Source organism: Hippichthys cyanospilos, chromosome 18, assembly GCF_059441005.1.
Source record: "Hippichthys cyanospilos isolate Australia breed blue-spotted pipefish chromosome 18, RoL_Hcya_1.0, whole genome shotgun sequence".
In the NCBI taxonomy this organism is placed as follows: Eukaryota; Metazoa; Chordata; class Actinopteri; order Syngnathiformes; family Syngnathidae; genus Hippichthys; species Hippichthys cyanospilos.
The window spans coordinates 9,011,981-9,028,193 of NC_142386.1; the positions used below are offsets into that span (position 1 = coordinate 9,011,981).

At 37.4% G+C, this 16,213-nt stretch overlaps 2 protein-coding genes across 8 annotated transcripts in view; both read right to left on the minus strand.

The window, feature by feature from the left end:
* Positions 1–262: 262 nt before the first annotated feature.
* On the minus strand, positions 263–2,668 carry LOC148408868 (uncharacterized). Its single transcript, XM_088441302.1, has 2 exons — positions 2,588–2,668; positions 263–1,180 (listed from the first exon to the last, which is right to left on the minus strand). The coding sequence occupies exon 2, from the start codon at positions 1,163–1,165 to the stop codon at positions 485–487; it is 681 nt and encodes a 226-aa protein (XP_088297428.1). The 5' UTR covers positions 1,166–1,180; positions 2,588–2,668; the 3' UTR covers positions 263–484.
* A 4,504-nt stretch (positions 2,669–7,172) lies between these two features.
* LOC148408869 (kinase suppressor of Ras 1-like) overlaps positions 7,173–16,213 on the minus strand; it is a 30,067-nt gene continuing 21,026 nt past the window's right edge. The window contains exons 6-21 of one of the 7 annotated variants that reach the window (XM_088441393.1): positions 16,106–16,175; positions 15,919–16,002; positions 15,772–15,833; positions 15,069–15,178; positions 14,415–14,583; positions 14,093–14,134; positions 13,774–13,822; positions 13,626–13,695; positions 12,440–12,736; positions 11,354–11,550; positions 11,184–11,280; positions 10,910–11,043; positions 9,662–9,793; positions 9,456–9,591; positions 9,255–9,388; positions 7,173–7,984 (exon numbers count right to left, since the gene is read on the minus strand). In XM_088441393.1, the coding sequence (XP_088297519.1) occupies positions 7,948–7,984; positions 9,255–9,388; positions 9,456–9,591; positions 9,662–9,793; positions 10,910–11,043; positions 11,184–11,280; positions 11,354–11,550; positions 12,440–12,736; positions 13,626–13,695; positions 13,774–13,822; positions 14,093–14,134; positions 14,415–14,583; positions 15,069–15,178; positions 15,772–15,833; positions 15,919–16,002; positions 16,106–16,175 (1,820 nt within the window). In that variant the 3' untranslated portion in view covers positions 7,173–7,947. The other 6 variants (XM_088441392.1, XM_088441394.1, XM_088441391.1 and 3 more) reach the window with 6 other exon arrangements.

The window sequence follows — 16,213 nt, forward strand, 5'->3', positions numbered from 1 at the left end:
TTTAATTACAGTTATCAATTACTGTAATCAGTACATAATAATTTATATAATGCCTCATTTTTAATCTCTTGAAAGCACTATTCATCACAATGTATGAGCAAGTTCATGATGTTTTGTTTTGTTAAAAAAAAAAACAACGAGCGAACGTCTTTTTTAGGTGAGATTAAAGCGATTAATTCAATCAATTAATTACAAACCCTAATTAATTAAACTCTTTTTAAAATTGTGGACTGCATTTACTTGACAACAAGATACCACAGTATGGCGCATGAGTAAAACTTTTATTGCTTTGGTGAGTACACAAAAATAGCAGTTTGATTTTTAAATGAATAACAAGAGATATAAAATGATATCTTGGGTTGAAAACAAATGGGTTTTGGCTATCTTGCTGTAGAACAAAAGCTATGTAGCAAATCTTTGTAGTAAAGAGGAGCAAACATACACATTAGAATGCTAAAGCACAGGTTTTTCTTCCTTTGTGCAATCAGGGGAGGGAGGCAGCTGAAGCGTTGGCGGCAACATCTTTTTGCTGTGTCAGACCGACTGAATCGTCCACTGGCGTGACATCACCAACTTTTTCATTTTCACCCGTCTCTTCTGCCTCCCGCTTCCCTTCTCCCTCTTTTCCATTCTCAAGTAGCACACGTTCGTCTTTGGGGTCACCGTGGTCCGCTTCCTGTTGTGTTTGACTCAAGTCAGTCAGTAACATACTGGCGTCTTTTACTTCTGTCTCCGAGTTACTTTTGTATTGCCCGTCCAATTCCGTTTGCTTTGCACAGTCGCTTCCCAGCATCCTAACTCGTTTGCTCATCTGGCACACTTTGCCGGTCAGGATTAAAATGGACAGCAGCAGAATGCCACACACTAGGATCAGGCTTCCTGTTAGCATCACAAGTGGGAAACATTTATTCATGTCCAACACGCCAATGGGTACGGCGGCGGTGCTTGGTGTCAAGTACGGCGACGGCTTCGAGGTGAGTTGAGTGATGGCAGCGTGGGACGATTGAGTCGGAGGAATAGAACTGGGTGGTAATTTTTCGTGCGGTGTTCTTGGTTCAGGGGTCAACAAGTCAAGCACATCAGATGAGTCGTTTTGAGCTCCACTTATCAGGACCCTGAGGAGAATTATGCCGTATAACAGCGGATGGTTTGTGGGTGCCTTCATGGTGGCTTAATGTCTCTGAAAGAATTTGAAAAAACAAGTGAGTCGCCACTCGTTTGTTAAGTAGGTCAAACATACTAAAGAATGAACAACTTGGGAATAATAAGGGTAAGTAATGAGTAACCAAGAAAACATAAGTAAATAATAGTATAATTGGCATGTTGGTAAGCAATATTTATGTAAATAAAGTGGATTAATGGTTCTCAAAAGGGGTTTGTGAGCTGTTAAAATATATTCAACCCATACAATCTCAAAGATATCTTTTTCTGTGAGGCTGGACAAAATGTGTCCAAACGAAGGCCCGGGGCCCATTTGTGGCCAACCGCTCATCTTTAAATGGCCTGCAACATATACTATTAAAAATTGCATTTACTATTTATACATTTTTTTTGCAAAGCTTTTCCAAATATGCAACATTTTTTGAAAGCAAAAGTTGTTTCCTCAGTTTTCTGCTTTGTGTCAATGTCCCAAAAAAAAAAAAAAGGCGAGTTTATGACAGACAACTTGTGCTTCATGTGCTAAATGTAGAACGAGAAATCTGTTGCTCTGCAGGGGCTGATATTTTCTGGTGAGTTACAAGGTGGTTGGCCAGCGCAAAATCTTGTTAATTCCTTAACTGCCGTCTTAAAGGCTTTTCAGCTTATAAAAATTGAATAAACAATATGCAATGACTTGAATAATGTTGGTGTGCTTGATAAATTTGATTAAAAAAAAAAACCCAAAGAGGCCCTTGCTTCCTTCATTTTTTTTTTCTTTTGTGGCCCAAGCAGGAAAAAGTTTGTACACAACTGGTCTAGACATTAAATCCTTTGTACTTTTGTTTCCCCAAATATTTAAGTGTTTCGCTAAAGGATGGTTAAAAAATACTAAATGAATTAATAATCAGTTGATTACTTCATATAATTAGGTACAAATCACTTAAGGTAGCAAGGTAGCTCAATAAAATATAAGTAATAAAATCAGATGTATACAACACAATGAGAATATCTTGTAATTAAGAAAATAATGAAGTACTTTATAGGTGATGCGGTGCAAAACAAAATAGGAGGGGGCAACTTCATAAGATTAATAAACATGCGAGAGTAGGTTATAATCCTAATACCTTAAACAGTTATGATTACCATGAACTAGATATCAATTAGAAAAAATAGGAGAGAACTTATAAGGAGAACTTATAACGAAGTTACTAGGAATTAATTTCAGTAATTAAATAGCTTGGTACGGTTTGCATTAGCTCAAGAAGTGGTAAGGTAAGTGGTAAGGTAAGCAAGTATGTAGGTATGCAAGTAAAATGAGCTTTAAAAGGCATATAAAGTACACAAAATAAAATGATTACTACCTTATCTGTGAATGTATTAAGCTGGCATAATGCAATGGCATCAGAAGGAAAAATAGCATTTTTGTAAGGAAAAAGAAGTCACTTACATTGGAAGTGGTTGGTTCCAAGATGCCAAACTTGCTTGACAAAAAAAGGAGAAGAATTCAAGACGAGGGCACAAAAAAAAAAAAAAAAACAGACTCATTTACAGTCAAACAAATCAATGGCGTGGAAAAGCTGTCTCGGTCTTACTTCCCCATTTGGGTTATACCGACAAAGGGGAAGTGGTATAAGTGAGAACATCTGTGGGGTGACACTAGAAAATGGCAAGATACTCTTTAATGGTTGGGACATTTTTAAAAGGAATCCAGTGCCATTTCACACAGGATATACAAAAATGCAATGTGCTAAAATGATAAACATGCATGTATGTTTTTATGTATTTATAATTCTTCATAGTAATAATATGTTTAATTTTATATATCTATATATGTGTGTGTGTGTGAGAGGAACTGAGAGCTGGTCACAGTCCCAGGTGTGCAGTAAAGAGAAGTACTTTTTTCTTGTTGTGTCAAGTTACCGAAACAAATGTTGTACATATACATAAGTGACAGTAAAAATAAATTTGAACTCTGTTCTGTACGAATAATTGAGAGTTGAATCATATACCTTAACAGCATTTTTCCACACAAGTGTCTGTACTTCTATTTAAAGGGGAAAACATTGTTTTTATTTTATATTTTGAAAATAATGTGATCTATATCCAAACACTATAAAATGCATATAAAATGAACATATATTTTCGAAGAGCATATTACTTATTGATACAATTGACAATTAAATTAATATACTAAATATAATTGTTCTGTCACTTGAAAATGACATCATAGTTGCTCAGGTTTGTATGCTGAGTTGTGATTGATGTCATTTACTAGCTACAGCAAAAGCCAAAATGGCTGCCTCCAGCCAGGTGAATTTTAATAACTCATTCAATGCCAGTGACGTATATACACGTTTTTTTTTTAAGAGTCAAGACATTAAATTCCACATGCATAAGTTTTAAATCGATTCTCAAATACATTAAGGACATTAATTTCCAGATACAGCACTTCAGTATTAAATTGATACCTACGTTTCTGGGATTGAATGTCTCGGATTCTTTGAAAAAAACGTGAAAATAGGCCCCTGGCACCGGAATGAGTTATTTTATATTCCACAAAGGTAATAGCAATCAGAATGTGGTGTTAAGAATAGTGCAACTGCATAGAAAATATTGAACAGAAAAATTGTGGGTTTACTGCCCCTTTAAGACAGAGTACATTTGCAACCTCTGTAGCAAGAGTAACTCATTCACTGCCATTGACGACTACAGACGTCAAATATTTCTTTTAACAAGGAAGCTGTATGAATCCAATTCAATTTTAACTGGGTTTAATTTATACAACATCAGCTGACTTAATAAGCAAATTTGATGGTCGAGTAGAGAAAAAGGACATTTTGCATCTCTCTCCCGCAAGGTCATGTGATCCCCATCATTTTCTTCTGCGCAGAATGGATCGGTATGAGTGTGCAAAAATCCCTCCCTCCCTTCTTATCAGTCAATGTTTCTCATTTTACTGACACGTAGCCAGACTCTTGATTGATTCCTCGCTGGAATGACTCTGGAGGCGGCAAGGTGAAACGCAAGGTGTTTTTGTTTGGCTGCCGTTGCCGCCTTTAAAGTTTGCTCGAAACCCAGATGAGGACCAGATGAGGACGCCCTGATAAATGCGCTTTACTGGACCGTCCGATCGATATTTGGATGACCCAGTTGCAATCGTGAGAGGGCGAGTCGCCCTCTGTCGCGGCCTCTTTGTGCCACCTGCAGTTGGGTACTGTCCTATGCAGCGGGATGATGAGCTCATTGTGTATTGCTTATAAGTCGATAAATATTGTGTATTGTGCTCCGCTTTTTGCTAAAATCTATGAATAAGTAACGACTTTTGCGAATGCCTTGCAGATCTTTTTTTTTTGGGGGGGGTGGGATCTCGAACACCACCAACCGAAAATGTTAGAACTCGATGGAGGGGGCCCAATGTAAGGCCTGCGTGCTGGATCCGGCCCACAAGATGGTTTAATCGGCCCTCAAAACTATTTTGTGAAGCATAAAAAAAATTGAAAATTGCTTTTAGTCCACTGTGCAAAAATTACCATATGGACAAAATTGTACATATGAGTATGAGAATTTATAAGACCAGTTGCCAAATACCTTGCTTATGGCTTCAGAGACAATGTGGAACACTACTCTAATGTTCATGTTAGCATTAGCATTTAGCTATTTAGTGCTCAGAACGGGTAAAATTTTGTGATTGCGCCAAAGAGATTTAAAGTGAGTGAAAGTCGCTATGTGGACCAGACATTCAGATTTTTTATTTTTTTTTTAAACCTCCAATCTACTAGGGCTTTGGTCTCGCTCCAAATTTTGTTCAGGGTCCAGTTTGGATTCGGAGTTACTGTTCTCCCTTTAAAAAAAAAAACAAAACAAAAAAACTCACTGCGATTGACACAATACTTTGAGAAAAGGAGAATTGCAGCCACAAGTGTGGCAATCACACTAGCCCCTCAAGATTTTGACTTAAAGTACTTTACTGCCACCTATTGGTGAAGAGCATTTATTGCACAAAGACTGCAACGCACTGCTCTCAGTCAACAATGGCACATTGTTCCCCCTCAAATAAAGTGTATAATATATATAGCAAATAATTGATTTTTCCCAAATAGGCAAATAAGCAGGACTTCACTATTTTAAAAAGCTGGGACAACAATAAATCACTTGTATTGTTACATGATGAGCCTCATTTTATTCTCTTCCATGGATGAAAACAGAACCTGCGTTTACAGAAGGGTCTTCACATGCAATACAAAAATATGAATTTTTACAACGTAACATAAAAAACACGTATTGGCCCATTTAAAAAAAATGTACATCTTTATACATGACAAAAATATAAATATTATATACATCTGTATCGGCGGAAGCGGGCTGTATTCAAATACATGTGGTGATGCCTTTTACATAGAAAATGTTTGTACAAACGTTAGCTCGTCATAAATTGCTGTACATTAAATAATGTATTTACAGTACTTACCGACGGCTTTGCGAAGCAAAATTAATTACCGTGATCCTGCATGTTCCAATCTCTCTCATACACATACACACTGCAAGCACAATAACTGCAAAAAGAAAAAAGCAACAACAAAAACAAACAAACAAACAAACAAACAAGAGGTAATGACAGGACTAGCTTCCTGATATTTTTTCTTTTTCCTTAACTCAAACTCACTCAGCTTTTCAAAAAAACAATTTTTCTCATAAGGTGCACTTGACAGTTTAAAAAAAAAAACATCCAGCATGTATTCCTTTCCGTGGGAGATGGTGAATGAAGAAGAGGGTATGAAATTAAATGCTTCAAGGAACAGTCAGCAAAATTGAGAGGTACAATGTGGCTTTTAGTGGCATTATGGTAATGTCGTACACGCACTACGGTGTCTCAGGAGAACCATATATATTTATATATATATATATATATATATATATATACAGTATTTGTTCATCATTAAATTAGTGATGGGAATATGAAGTCTCATAAAGCATTTTTGACGTTTTATTTTTGCTCCTTTAGATGGTACTCCTGGTTAAAAGATGTATTGGGAATTTAATACATTCTCACTGCACTAGGCTTTATCTTTATAGCAAGCGCACCATTTGGAGGAGTAAAAAAAATAAAAAAAATAAAATAAAATAAAATATATATACATATATATATATATATATACACATATATATATATATATATATACACATATATATATATATATATATATACATATATATATATATATATATATATATATATATATATATATATATATACATTAAATGATGATTGCTTGCGTTTTGTGTTGGGTTATTTTCTTACCGGTTTGTTTGATTTTTGTAATTTGGTGAACAAACACACATCTTTTTTTTTTCCCTGTGCTAGACTGGCATCACCGCCTCCACTCTCACCCATTGTTCTTCAACGGAGAGTCAGTAATATTAAGTAGTTATGTGAAAATGAAGCCTCACGAATCACTTGTCATATATATATATATATATATATATATATATATATATATATATATATATATATATATATATGTATATATATGTATATATATGTATATGTATATATATGTATATATATACACATATATATATACATATATATATATATATATATGTATATATATATATATACATACATATATATATATATATATACATATATATATATATATATATATATATATATATACACATATATATATATATATACATATATATATATACATATATATACATATATATATATATATATATATATATATATATATATATACATATATATATATATATATATATATACATATATATATATATATGCATATATATATATATATATATATATATATATATATACATATATATATATATGTATATATATATACATATATATATACGTATATATATGTATATATATATACATATATATATACATGTATATATATATACATATATATACATATACATATATATATACATATATATATATATATATATATATATATATATATATATATATATATATATATATATATATGACAAGTGATTCGTGAGGCTTCATTTTCACATAACTACTTAATATTACTGACTCTCCGTTGAAGAACAATGGGTGAGAGTGGAGGCGGTGATGCCAGTCTAGCACAGGGAAAAAAAAAAGATGTGTGTTTGTTCACCAAATTACAAAAATCAAACAAACCGGTAAGAAAATAACCCAACACAAAACGCAAGCAATCATCATTTAAAACGGATCCTAATGAAGTGAGAGGTTTTGGGCACAAGGGTTTCTTGGTGCATTTCATGCCCTGCAGTACGTTTAAGTCATGTGGTCGCAACCGAAGCCTCGGGGCTCCCACAAGGAAACAAGAGGGGAAAAGTGTGCTACACCTCAGTCCACCGACCCTCTCTTTTCAAACAAGACAAACGGGTGGACAGAGAAGACAGTGTGTGTGTGTGTGTGTGTGTGTGTGAGTGTGTTGGAGGCAATGCTTTGAACGATCCAGTGGGCGTTAAGGATTCGGGAGCATGCAAGGCAGACCCAGGCTTTTGCGGTGCATTGCTTATGTTTGCCGCTACAACCTGGAGGCCGACAGGAGACAAAAGAGACAGAAAGCAAAGGAAGAGGCAATCATTAATAGACGGTTAGTCAATCTGTCAAGACACGCAGATTGGAAAGACTGAGAGCGAGAGAGAGAGAAGCAGGGCCATGTACACGCGCTTCATAAGATTACCATGAATGTATTAGTTGATGTCCAAATTATTTCTTGGGAAAGAAAAGTGCAAGAGCAAGTAGCAGAAAACAAGGAGGATCTTTTTTTTTCCTTCTTAGAATGCTGTTGAATGTGAGATGCAGGAACATGATCTTGTGGAAAAAAAAAAGAACAAAAAATAGTGACATGTCTCCAAAACACTTTTTTTTTCAGGCACTTTGATGCACTTATTTTTTTCAGTTTTGGACTAAGTTGTAACCTGTATAAACGCTGTAAAAAAATAACATTTGTTGAAAGTTGATTTATATTGTTTTTTTCTTTTGTTAATGTTAAAGAGAATACACGTTTACAATACTTATAATTTTTTTTTTATAGAGTCAGCGCGTCGAGTGGGTGTGGGGGGTGCGTGAAAAGTTTTCTCTTTCCTGAGGGGGGCTTAATAAAATATAAGAAATGTAATTGTGAAAGAAATCATGCATTAAATTGTTTTTATTATGTATTTATTTTCTGTATTGCAATCCATCTATGCAGTCCTTGTCCATCTCACCCCATTCCTTGGATAGGGCTGTTGACGCAGAAAAGTGTAAACTGGAACTTTGACCCAGCTGTTGGATTAGATCAGTAGCGCCTGACTATCTGCATTTGGGCTTATAGAGTTCTCTGACAGTAAGGATTACTATAAAAATATCTGTGCCAGAAAAATAGAGAGTTGAAAGGGCCATTCATTTTAAGAAGAGGCAAATTAACATTACCTACTGGCTAACTTTTTATTTTTTTGACCATTATGCGGTAAAATGCCCTGTTCTTGCACATGTAACATCAACGGCATGTTAGATCAAAGTAAAAGGGAGCTGAAATTTCACCCAGATGGTGTCAAAATTCAAAATGGCAGGACCACTTAGTTATCACACTTCTAAGAATTTGCCACCCTGTGATTAAAATACTGAGAATGTGAAAAAATGCATCCAAAAATTGGACACAAGACTGCACAAGGGTAAAACATATCAAAATGTATATTTTGTATATGCCGCAGGATACTAAACTGTGGATGGCAGGCCACAAATGGCCCCTGAGCTGCAGTATGGACACCATTGACCTAACACATCAACTTCAAAAGTTTGCTCCGTCAGAAAATACTCAATCCACCAAAAAAGTATTCTGTCCAACTCTGAATGTGGCCAGAGAATGATGATGAATTTATTTCCTTGCCAATCTTGAGAGTATCTTATATAAATCACCAAAACAACAGCATTGGCATTTAAAATAACATTCCTTTGAAAAAAGTTCCTTTTTTTTGTTTTTACATAAACCGCATGTACTGCATTGTTGTGAATGAGTCAAATTAAAAAAAAAAAAACACATTAATGATCCACCTTTGAGTTGAGCGCATTCATCTGGCTGGCGGACTTGCGGGATACCTACTCTGCTGACTTCCAGAAGTGTCCCGGGTGAGACAGCCTACGGTTGAGTTTGGGCAGCTTCTCCAGCATGTCGGCCAGCTGCGTGAAAGGGGGTCGCTCCCGTAGGTCGTAAGCCCAGCAGGCCGACAGGATCTCCTGAAACGGAGAAGACGCTTGGGCTCGCAACACCTGAACGGGGCCCGATCCGGAAATTTGGACTCACCGTCACCTCCTTCCCCAGGCTGATCTCTGACAGGATCTTTTTGATACCTTCCCCGCTGCCCACTTGCCAGATGGTTGCTTCCACCGGCTGATTGGTGATTGGCCAGTCCCTGACTTGGAGCTCGTACCAAATGGTGCTTCAAAAAAAATGGGCGGAGGATTATTTTTCCGCGTTTGAGAAATATTGGTGCGCAGAGTGCATCTTACCCAAAAGCGTATACATCTGCCGCAGTGGAAAAAGGAAGTCGGTCCTCGTTGTTACCCGGACTCATCTTACGCACGATTTCTGGGGCCAGGTAACAAATCCAGCCGTGTGGAAGTTTCAGTTGATTCTCCCGTCTAAAAAGTTTAGGAAACAAAACGCTGATGCCGAAAACTGCATCTTGAGCAAGGTAGACTCCAGGGCCCGTCCCATTCACCATTAATACGTTTAATTATGGTGCCTTTATTGTATTTTTTGTGCATCAAAAAAAATCCTTATTGGTCAGACCCCACTAGTCACCAAGTGACGTGGCTAAATTACACTGAAGTGGAAAATTATAAGAAGTTAAGATTTGCAAACAGCCATTTGCACGCCTACAAAAAAAAAAATCACATTATTCCAGAGACAGTTTTCGAGATGTTAAAATGAACAATTCGACAGTTCAGATGATTCGTTTATTGATCATTTAGTCGGAATGACCCTGGGGAATAGGTGTTGCTTTTACCATGTCAAGTGTAATTGCACATCCACGTCAACAGGTGGTGCAGTGGCGCTCTCTTTATCAAAGTCTGTGCAGGAGTCAGAGCTCACTGTCATCAACATTTGTTTCAGAATAACAAAAAAAAAATCAGGAAATGTTTTTAACTTGTTCTCTAGGTTAAAATGTTTAAGATACTGTTGCTCCTTTGTTAATGTTCCAGATCAATTTACTTTATTTATTGATTTGTTTATTTTTGTCATCATCTAATGGTTCAGTTGATTGAAAACGTTTAACTAAGGTTTGACATTTATTTATTCCAGGCACTCTGATGCATGTTAAGCTGTTTTTGTTTCAGACTAACCTCTAACCTGTACAAACCTTTTTAAAAATAAAGTAAAAATGTTTTTAATGTTAAAAAGGATACAATTTTAGAGATATTTATACATTTTTTTAAATGATCTTACTGTGGCAGGTGGGGGGGTGTGAAATGTTTTTTTTTTTTTTTTCCTAGATGGGCTTTGCATAAAATAATTAAAAAGCACTGAGTTAGAATAAGCGTGTTTAAAAAAAAAACAAAAAAACATACAGATGGGTACAGCTTGGTTTCTGTGGACTTGATACCTGCTATGCGGAAAAGGAATTTTTGCTGAAAAAAATATGAATTATAGAGTAATAACTAATTTCTGGGAAACTTCTCATGACGGTTAGGTAAACTAGTTGCAAAAGCGTGCAATCTGGTGTGCAGGTGGCTTCAGCTGACCCGGACTCTTACCTCCCCTCCTGGACAACACCAGAGATCCCGAAAAGGCCAAAGTCTGTGATCACCACCTTGTTGGTATCGTGAAAAACGTTTTTCGACTTCAAGTCTTTGTGTACGATGCCTTTGGCGTGCAGATAGCCCATTCCCTAAGTTTGGAGACACTTGGTTACGTTTCATCAGGATATCAAGAACTTTCAAGAACTGCCTTGTCTAAAGTACTACTCATTGTACTCAACATTAATCATTTAATTACTGACCGGAAAAGGGTTTAAAACTATGAAGCTACCTTGACAATTTCCTGGGCGATTTGTCTGGTCTTGTTGATATCCAAAGTATTCTTTGTATCCCTAACAACTGAATACAGCGTCCTGCCTTTACAGAAACTGTGAAAAGAATGAAAAAGCACACGCATTAAGTTACCGAAGTGGTGCGTGGCTTTGCTGGGTGAGTTCTCACCTAGTGATGATGGCCAAGTGGGGCGGGGCCATGCAAGCCCCCATGAAGAGCACCACGTTCTCGTGTCGGGTCTGCCTGTAGTTCATCACTTCCTTTTTGAAGAGCTTCAGGTGGTCCTGATTGTTGCCGTCGATCTCAAGGAGTCTGATGGCCACCTCGCCGTGCCAGCGACCTTTATGCACCTTTCCCCAGCGGCCCTGCATCCAAAAATTTGTGCCGTTAGAAGTATTTTGACCAAAAATCAAAGGATGCAGAGGCCGCTTTTGGGTTTACCAAATTTATTAGGCACACTCACATCGGTCAATAAAATAATCGAAATGTTTCGAAAGCTGAAAAACATTTCTATTTGGCATTTTATTTGCGATTTTACACGACTTTGTGGTGGTCACAGACCCTGGTCTGAATCCCATTGCTTCATTTACAGTAGTAGCAAAACAGGAGTAATCTGTCTTCATTTACTTATTTATGTTTTCCCATGACTTAGGAATCATTCATTTGATATGTTCACAATTTGGACCTTGAGCAACAAATTCGAAAAGCTCTGTCTGCAGTTAAAACAAAACAAAAAACTAGCAAATGTAATTTTCAATATCTGTCGTGCGTCGCTTTAAAATGGATGGCGGGCCACAAAAATAAGTCATTCGAATACAAACCGACTTGCTTAATAATTGATCAATTATAAGTCATTGCCTTTGAATTAGGCTTACCTCGGAAAATAATGATCTAGCCTAAAGACTATCAATGATCCAAATATCCGGCAGAAATAAGGCCTGCTAAAACACAAGCTTAAGATAAATTCAACATGCATAATAATTGCAAATGGCACATAATAAGAGCAAAAATAAATATTCTGATTGGCAATGCCAAAAGGGTGTTATATATAGTGATGGGAACGTAAAGCTTCACAAAGCACTTGGGATTTTTTTCTTTTAGCTACACTAGATGGTGTTCTTGATTAGAGTTATTTCAATTGCTTATTGAAACCAAAAGCTCCACCTAGAGGAGTCAAAAATATCTCGAGTGCTTCATGAAGCTTCATTTGGTCATCACTAGTGCAATTATACAAATGCAGTTGCTCTTCCTCACCTTCCCTATGAGTTCTCCAAGGTCCAGCTGCTCGAAAGGGATGTCCCACTCCTGCAGGTAGACACTTGTCTGACTGGGTTTGCGGGAGATGGGGACCTTCCACTGGTTCCCCCGCGAGCAGGGCAACTCGTCCAACTTGTCGCCTTCGCACTCGCCGTCAGAGCCCATGTTCATGCCCATCTCCTCGCCGTCCTCCTCCTCCTCCCCTTCATCGCATATGTCCTCCTCTTCATCCTCTTCGTTGTCCTCATCCAAGTCAGGGTCTTCATCTTCCACCTCAATGTCGTCCTCCCCTTCCTAGAAGAGGGACAAAATTGGTTTCTGTTAAGAAATGTGCCCGAGTGTCATTTTTGCCAGAAAGGAATATACTAATTAAACTGTTTGCTTTTTTTCAAACAAACTATGACGAAGTTGTGTGTGACATCCAGGCCAATTCCTTTGTAGCCTAAATATGCTTGTAAAAAATAAGGTTTGCTTTGTTTTGAATGACAAATTGACAGAATGGCAGAATAAGTAACTCAATCTCAAAGACATGTTTTTTTCTTTTTTTTTTAAACATTCAATTCAAGGGACTTACCTTTTTTCAATTGTTTTCAAGGAGGATCTAAAAATGGCTGGTACTAAATGAATTAAGAGCTAAAGTAATTAATTACCCCAGGTACTTATAGGTAATTGATTACTTTAGTAGTTACCTAAAGTAATCAATTACTTTAGTACATGATTACCTAAAGTAATTGATCACTTTAGTTCAATTCATTTACAACCAGCCGTTTTAGTTTAGAAAATAGGTCCCTAAAGTAATCAATTACTTTATTTTTAATTAATTAATTTATTTAAACACACTTCTTCAGCCAAGCTTGGAAAACAAAAAAACATTCTAAACAGGTACTGAATGTTTGGAAAATAAAAAAATATGGGATTGGGTCTTTTTGATTGAATGAGTTAACAAGTCGAATGATCTATAGCTAAGAATGCAAGGTTGTCATGTCTATTGCATTCATATGTCCAATCAGCTTCATACATTTGGGACCTTTCAAAACTGTAATTCAGATTATAAGCATCATATTGAAGTCCAAAAAAATATATTCAAACAGAACAACGGCAATCAATAAATACTGGAGTCATTTTAAAACCTTTATAAGTTAAAACTTCAACATTTTGTCTATTTTCTTGACTTTCGTCATACCTCCTCATCTTCATCTTCATCTTCGACCAGATCAGAGTGAATGTCCTCAACCGACTGCTCAATTTCACTGCTGTAATTCAAGAATAAAATACAATTCTCATCTACACGTGAGATGAAATATCAACCTATTAAACGGATAAACTCTTACACTGTGTCTTGAAGAATATCTGTATGCAAAACAGCAGGGCTGGTGACGTCTGAGAAGAGGCAAGAAATTTAGAAAAATAATCTCATTCATTTATAAAACAAACAGAAACTGGGACACGGCTGCATGCAGTTTCCTACTATCACCAGCAGATGGTGGTAAAACAACAATATATGCACTGGTACGCCATTGAGCATGACTGTGGAAGCGGGAGCAATGACATGCAGAGGGGTAAAAAAAAAAAAAGAGCTTCAGGGTATCTCGGGTTTACACAAGGAAATGATGGGAAGGTGGCAATGCAGTTTGACATGTTGGGACTCACCAGGAAAGATAAACTGCTGTCTATGCTGAAAATAGCAGGCGGCTTTCGTTTAAAACAAAACAAACCCAAAAAAAAAAAAAAAAAGTTGGAAAGGCCAGCAAGCATGGCAGAGGGAGAAAGATTCATGATTAGAAGTAAGAAGAAACTTTCAAATGCACAACTCGTATGGGTTTTCGGTGTTAATTCTGTGGCGGGTGAAACAAAAACAATTACATTTCCTATTAGGTGTAAAAATAAGGAATATTAATATATACTGTACCTCATGCTGGCATGCGGATTTTTATTTGCGCCTGTGTTTTTCTGCGCCATCTGTGAGGCTCACCTGGGAAGTTGAAGCGGCTGTCCCGATGGCCTTTGGGCGAGGGGTTGGGTGGGGGCGTGGCGCTCGGAGGGTTACTCTGCTGGAAGGGTGCCGGGGAGGAGGGCGTGGACGAGGTCGTGGAGGACGGATTACTGCTGGAATCGAGCTGGTTCAGGACGGGAGGATGATCCTGCGGACACAGGCCACTCGCTTTAAGAGATCAGCCCAAAGTTGCACTCGCGGGACACTTCATTAGGTACACTTGCACAATATCATGCGTTATATTACAGGGATTAAGCGTGTTGAAAAAAGAATATTAGGAATCTGCAATATTTATACTCATTGAGATGTAGTTCCGCGTTATTTCTTGACGGTAAATTTGAGGGCAAACTTAAGACTTACAGTCTAATCTTCACTCTTTAATGTTCGCGTTGCAATGTGGAGAGACGTCAGATGGCAAAAATCACCTGCGCCACTATTTGTCTTTCACACCAAAGCAAACAAAACTGGAACGCTCAGGGAAAGAGCGGACATCTGCGCCAATGTGAGCAGAATTTTCGCACATACAAAACACTTAAGTGCCAGACAAGAGACTCTCGTCTGGCACTTTGATTTCTCGCCGATCAGGGGAGCTAAGTGAGATTGGTGCCCGTTTAAAAGCAACGCGCATTTTACCTTTTTGGTAATGGCCTTTGGTAGTGTGCCAAACTGCGGCGCTTCGGGGGGACGATCCACCGGGTTGTTTATGTCAGATGGCACAGACTCCGTCCTCCGAATTTTGGCAACTAGAACAGAAGACATTTCTGCTGTGGTGTAAACTGCTTTGGTCAGATGTCACCTTTGTCATGTTAATGGATTTGCCAACATTGGATAGGATTCTGTATTGCTGTTGTGACTAGGGGCAGACTTGAGTTCCTTGATGAGTTAACTTGTACTTGCAATGGTACTTTAGTTTGCTTTATTATATAGCAGTCGAAGTGTTTAAGCCCTTGGTTAAACATCAAAAATCAAGCTGAGTCTAGTTCTCTGTTAGTCTAGTTATTCAGGTCTAGTTTCAAATGCTCCCTATTCTTACCTTGGATTTTTGTGGATTAAAAACTCAAGATATCTGCTCAATTTCTTTTCAAGTCTAGTTTCTGAGTCCAATTTTCAGTGTTTCATTTTCCCAAGTCTAATTCCCAAGTCTAGTTTTGCAGGTCTGGTTTCCAATGCTCACTGTTGTTACGTACATTTTTGTGGATAAAGACATTCAACAGCACATTTCCACTTCCATGTACTCTCTATTGCTGGCCCAAATACCGCTCCCAAAATGAGATGTACATTGCTTTTGCATTTTGTTGAATGTTAGTAGGTAACTGAATACAAAAACTAATCTTACTTGGAAGGAAAGAGATTCTGCAGGATGGAGCTTCCTTTGTGCATTTGTTGTGGCACTTTAATCTGCACACAAATAAGCGACATGTCCTCGTGACTAAATAATCATTCTTACCATCTTTCCGAGTCAATATGACAGCCCTCAACTCACCGACAGTGTTTGCACTTAACCCCAAACATCATGCTCTTCTGACACACCTGACATGTCTGAGAGAGCCAGGATTTGGTGGAGAACCTATAGAAAAATATCACTCTGATCCATGACTCTCCACAAATGCATTATGTTGGGTGATAATAAGAACAAATAAAACACTTGGATTATATCAAAAAGGGGTCACCTGTGTGTGACTGCAAGGCCTATGTCCCTCCTCACAGCTTGTGGAGAGCTACGATGAACTGGTTTGTGATCTAGTTATAGTGGGAAAGCAAGAGGGGAGATGAGGTGA